The 5,992-nt window shown below is 40.8% G+C and overlaps 1 protein-coding gene across 1 annotated transcript in view; it reads left to right on the top strand.

Annotated features, from left to right (window-relative positions):
• The window catches only part of LOC101856061 (decapping and exoribonuclease protein), a gene marked incomplete at its 5' end in the record, with an annotated part of 16,041 nt that overhangs the window by 7,243 nt on the left and 2,806 nt on the right, over positions 1–5,992 (top strand). Inside the window, 2 exon segments of the mRNA XM_005110865.3 lie at positions 1,468–1,603; positions 4,823–4,923. Of these exon segments, the coding sequence (XP_005110922.2) occupies positions 1,468–1,603; positions 4,823–4,923 (237 nt within the window).

Below are 5,992 nucleotides of genomic sequence, written 5' to 3'. Positions count from 1 at the left end.
CTGAGGGCCAACTACCCGACCCAGTAAAAACGGAGAGTTATAGAAACACGAACAAACACGCCTTATTTTTGTACGTGGCCTATATCCTGATCCAAGGTGAGAAAGGCAATGATGATGATGAGGATGATGAGATGATGATGCCTTTTCCAGAAACAAAACGTCGAGCCCCTGACGGGATTCGCAGCACGACTTTCTTTACGGTTGCGAGTCCGAGATCACATGTTGTTAACACATCTTTTTTACGTAACTTACACATCACTTCCTTAGAATTACAAAGTTCCACCTGACATTTTTGGCCGTTTAGAATTACTAAGACCATGAGGTTAGAAACAATGTACGATTATTCGAAATCATTATCAAAATATTCAAAGAATTGTGTTCGCTAAAGTTTGACATGTTGTGAAATAAATTTTTCTTAATTAAACGTCAAATTTCCCAGAACATGGTACTGAGCAGGCAGAACTGCAATTCTAGGGTAGCAAAATGTCGGGACCAAACCAGGAAACGGAGCGAGAAAAAAAAACCTACTTGTCTAATGCCATTTTTATACTTCTATTGTTTTTTTCTTTCTTGTACCCCATTGCCTCAGTAGAGTAGTGCAAGTCTTCAGCAAGGAAAATATACAAGCTATGTGTTTGCGATTGTAAGTTTATAGTTATAAACAACGCAAACCGGTGGAAGGGGAGGTGGGTTGGGGGTTGGGGTTGAGGTGGGGGAGGGATGTGGGTGGGATGGGGCAGAGCCTGGTATACAATTTTTCTAAAGGTTGTGGTTTTAAAAGAAAAAAGAGAAAAAAAAACGTAGATTAACATACACATTCGACTGGCAGAAAAAGGAAGAGAGAGATAGAGAGAGTGAGAATCCCAGAGTAAGAGAGAGAGAAAGAATTTGAATAAATTATAAACATTTTCTTAACTCAATTGATCCTTTCTCTAGATGCTCTCTCTGAAAAGTCTAAAAAGTAGACTTGTTGATCATTCTGTGCAGAACATAGAGGAAGAAATCTGTCGCAAGTATAATGTTTTATCTCTTACAATTCTCCCACGGTATTGGAGCTGAAGTTATAACTTTGTTAAAAACCCATTAAATAACAATCTCTATTGGTGGAAATTAACTAATTCGTCCTTATGTGAGAGGTGTAACTCTCATGAAATGGAAGATGAATTTCACTTTATTTTCTGTTGTTCACACTTTGTCCATCAAAGGAAATTGCTAATCCCTCCCAGCCTGACTAGGCCCAGTGACAGAAATATGCAATAATAAGAGATATGTGCACAACCTGTTCTGTACTTTTTCATTTATGGAAACTTTACTAAAATCAAATGGGTATTTTATGTGATGTGATGTGGGCCAATGGCCTTAGTAAACGCTGAATAAACGTACATAGGTAGCCTACTTACTTTCTTACTAACTTTCTAACTTACTCTGAAATGCATTCAAACTTCCTCACTGCTTCTCTTTCCTCAGATTCAAGTTGATCAAGTGGTGGGCACAGAGTGTTCTGGCAGGGGTCTCTGTAGTTATGTGTGGCTTCAGGGATAACAATGGAATGGTCCGATCGCTCGAGAGCTATGAAGTGAAGGAAATGCCCGCGTTGGCAAAGGCAAGCAAATGCTTTTAGTTTTAGTTTTAGTTTTAGTTTTAGTAAGGTTTTACGACTCTCGCAACTGCATAAGGTCATGCAGTGGAAACGTTATATAACAGGCCCGGTAATAACAGGGATCCTGTAATAACAGGGATCCGGTAATAACAGGGATTTAACAGCGTATTTATAAATCCCCGTTTTTTCCTACTCTTTGTCTCTATTAAAAGTTATAGCCAATAACAGGGCCTCATCGGAGCCCAACCGGTTATAGCAGGGACAGAGGCTCGTTAACAAGGTGTAAAAAGTAAGAGAGAGAGAGAGAGAGAGAGAGAGAGAGAGAGAGAGAGAGAGAGAGAGAGAGAGAGAGAGAGAGAGAGAGAGAGAGAGAGAAGGAGAGAGAGAGAAGGAGAGAGAGAGAGAGAGAGAGAGAGAGAGAGAGAGAGAGAGAGAGAGAGAGAGAGAGAGAGAGAGAGAGAGAGAGAGAGTAATGCAGTGGTGTAGCAAGCCCAAGCAAGCCACGCCACTGCAAGCACACACAGCGTGTGAAGCGAGAGATGGCTGTCGTGTGCTGCAGACTTCGATCTAGCCCAAAACTTACCAACACGCTTGTGACTGTTCACTAACAACAGTGCATGTGTAGATCTAAGCTTAACGCAATCTGTGGTCGACCGGTCGGCCTTGATCTAAGCCATAGATGTACACTATAGGCTCTTAGCCTACTTCTTTCATTATGGCCACCAACGATGTCAAGCGCAAGAGAAAATGCCTTTCAATTGACAAAAAATACGAAATAATCCAGGCTGTTGACAAAAAGCAAACTCCACTGGCAGAGATTAAATTTGTCGTCAGTTCGACATTCCACAAGGGTCGGTTCCCACCAGTATCAAGGATAGAGAGAAGCTGGTGGCAGCATACTCCAATGAAAAGTTTGCTCTGGATCGAAAGAACATGAGACTACCCGATGCAGATGCTGTGGACCAAGCTCTTATGATGAGGTTTAAGGAGGCAAGGCGAAAGTTGGTGCCAAAACCCCTGTTCGTGGGTACTTGTGGCAAGGGAAACTACCCATGAATAAGTACAGCTGGATTAGTCCACAAATGCTTACTTTCCTTGCATTTCTGATTTAACCGGGATAGGAAATAACAGGACTTTTTCTCTACTCCCACCACCCCTGTTATATATCAGGTTTCCACTGTGTTCGTATGATCGCCAAAGCAAATCCTTACTTATATATATACATATAAAATATATCGTGTTGCAAAAGTTCTGTCACACCCACTTTAAAAGTATAATAACTCATTTACTATTTAACGTAGCCATGACAAATTCGGTACACATGATCTTCATTCATTTTCTGCCAACATGACATACATAAAAAGAATTGACCAATGTGATTCCTTATTCCAGGGCGATAATTGTATAGGCCTACACACTGACCCTGGAAAAGTCCAAACCAAAGTTTGCTCAGTATTGTGTGTGGCCTCTTCCCGCTTGATTTTCTGATACAAAATGTCTTTTCACCGACTGAATTATTGTCCACATGGTTGCCTGAGGAATCACCTGCTATTCCTTGTGAAATGGTCCCTTCAGTTCCTGACAAGTTTGTACAGAGTGCGGCCTATTTCTAATACTCCAGTCAAGGTCATCTTACAGATGTTCTGTTGGGTTAAGGCTTGTTGATCTTGCAGGCCTGTCCAGAATAATGATTTGATGAGTTTGGAAGGAGTTTTGGCTAATCATGGCGCATGGGGTCGGGCGTTGTCTTGTTAGCACATTCCATCAATCGTGCCATATTGGGCAGTCAACGTGACGATGAATTTCGTCAGGAAATCGTCGTCCTTTGATGTTGCTTTGAAAAGTGACCAAATGTGTACGATAAAGAGCAGAGAATCCATCCCAGACCATCACATGTCAGGCTCCGGATCCGTCCACTTTGGGGACATTGGTTTTGTGAAGTCTTTTTCTTTTTCTTTTAAACACTTTTTCTCTTCCATCAATGCGACAAAATAAAAACCTGAACCATTGCTGAATGGAACACTTTACCAATGTCTTCGGTTCCATCCCGATGTTGTTGTGCCCAAATTTGGTGATTTATTCAATGAAACAGGGTTAGGATGGCTCCACACAAAGAGCGATAATCACGTAATCCACGATCATATAAATGTCTAATAATGGTGTTTTAGGACAGTCCGTTGTACTTGGCAGTCTATTTACATGTACTTGGTTGGAACGGGTTTCGAACATGGGTTTTGACGATAACCCACATCTGACGTTGAGTTGTGGCCCTTGGTCGGCCACGTCTAGGCTTGTCTTGGAAAGTTGTAGGGATGTTAAAACATTTGTTCAAGCGTTAGAGGGTCCTGCTGCAAACATTTACGTGTCTTGCAACAGAAGAAAGCACAATTGAAGAATGTATCATACACACAGCCCGTTCATTTTCTACATTTGTCCGTTTTGTTACAATGTATTTTGAAAACTGGTGAACAAATGGCCCAACTGTTAAATATCAAGGAATTTTATACTGTGTAAGGTGTGTTTACATATTGTCTGCGTGATTTAAACAAATTTTATGTGTAGGATGCGTTGATTTCAACCTACACCGTGAGAAATCAAAAACAACAATTGGCTCACATACTACTTCCGGTTTGTGATTTCTTTCGTCTGCTCATGCACATGGGGTCTCATAAGTCACACAAGTCATACCTTTTCATTTTTGCTGCAATTCGTAGGATGTAGCGAAAATCGTCGTAGTGTAATGGGTGTAACAGAACTTTTGCAACTCTGTAGACAGATAGATAGATAGACGGTTAGATAGATAGATAGATAGATAGATACATTAGATAGATATGTGAGCAAACTCGCCTATTAACTCCCTGACTGCCAAGGGTTAAAATCCCAATGCAACCCTAGCTGCCAACATGTCAAGTGTGTTTTAAAACATTCATTGTTGGATAACTATTCAAAGTAGACACTTAATTATAATTCTTACAATATTGGAGGCAGTATGGTGAAATCAAGCGCTCATCAAAATAATGAAATTGAAAAAAACGGGCATTTTTCCACCATTTCGGTAATTTGTTTCTAATTCTTATTCTTTGGTTTTTTTTGGCTCAACACCATTTTAATCTTCTCATTTACGGCTGTGCACTTGTTCCTGACTGTCTTGAAGTTTTCTTCAAAACAGCTCACCTTTAACTCAGACACCCACTCACATCCCTGTTTTTTCTGTTTTCTCAGAACCCTGCTGTGACGGGCCCCTGGACACCAAACGTCTGCTTCAACTTCCTGGAAGCGTTCTTTGACTTTGTCAAAGCAAACATCACCGAGGACAATGAGAAGTAGGTCCTTAGCTCTTTAAACCCTGAGTTTTTTCAACCGTTTCCCGGAGTTTCTTCTACAGTCACCTAAATCTGGCGCACTATGTCTCATTACAACCCCAAAAGCTGGCCTCCAACTTCTAAATGGCAGAAACAAAGGATTAGTCATTGCTAAAAATAAAAGAAATTTGGATCGGGCATAGTTCCGCAAAACAAGAAAAAGCCAGCATTAAATAAAGCAAACCAGTTGTCACTAGTATCAGACGCTCCCACTGCTCGTTGGGGAACTCTGTTATTACTGCTGGACGATCCCAGCGTCCATTGGGGGAACTCTGTTATTACCAGTGGACGATCCCAGCGTCCGTTGGGGTTTAAAGAACTTGGTTACTTTGTGGTGAAGCCTGGACATGCAATCTAACCCCCGTTATATCGCTAACCCATGGGACGAGCATTAAGTTGAGGGTGTACCAGTAGCAGGGCTGGCAGTAACATGGGGTTTGACTAGATCTATACACTGTATTCTATTTCTCAGGAGAAATTGCAACGCCTTTTTAAATGACCAAAACTCTACTGTTGAACAGGCTGCTTTTTTAAATATGTTTTAAAAATTATGTGAAAGGGACTTAGATATTGGCAGCTTTGAGGTACAGAATGGGTGGTTGAACAGTATCTTTGATAAAAGGCTTCCTAGCTATTTACAGATTATGATTACCAGTGTTGTAGCAGATATTTTTAGTACAGATAATAAATATTTGTAGATGCTATACAGCTCTGCCCCCCCCTCACACCCAGGACAGTGCTACTACTGACTTAAGTGTTTTGAAGCCATTCCTACAGGGGGATATTAACATGTTCTTCTGCACAGTAGAGTTGTAAATGGGCTGACATTGTTGGCCGCTTTGGGTCATCAAGACCATGAGGTCAGTAACCAATTGTTCTGTCTGTCTGCTCTATCAAAAGTGTAAGATTATTCAGAGTCGTTCTCAACATATTCAAAGAATTGCATTCGAAAAAAGCTTGACATGTAAAATCAAAATTGGTCGCTTTTAAGCACAATAGGGCTATCCTGAAAAATGCTGTTTTGAGAAAA

Source organism: Aplysia californica, unplaced genomic scaffold (genome assembly GCF_000002075.1).
Source record: "Aplysia californica isolate F4 #8 unplaced genomic scaffold, AplCal3.0 scaffold00956, whole genome shotgun sequence".
NCBI lineage: Eukaryota > Metazoa > Mollusca > Gastropoda > Aplysiida > Aplysiidae > Aplysia > Aplysia californica.
The sequence above is the reverse complement of the archived record's forward strand: the minus strand, read 5'-3'. Positions and strand labels throughout refer to the sequence as shown.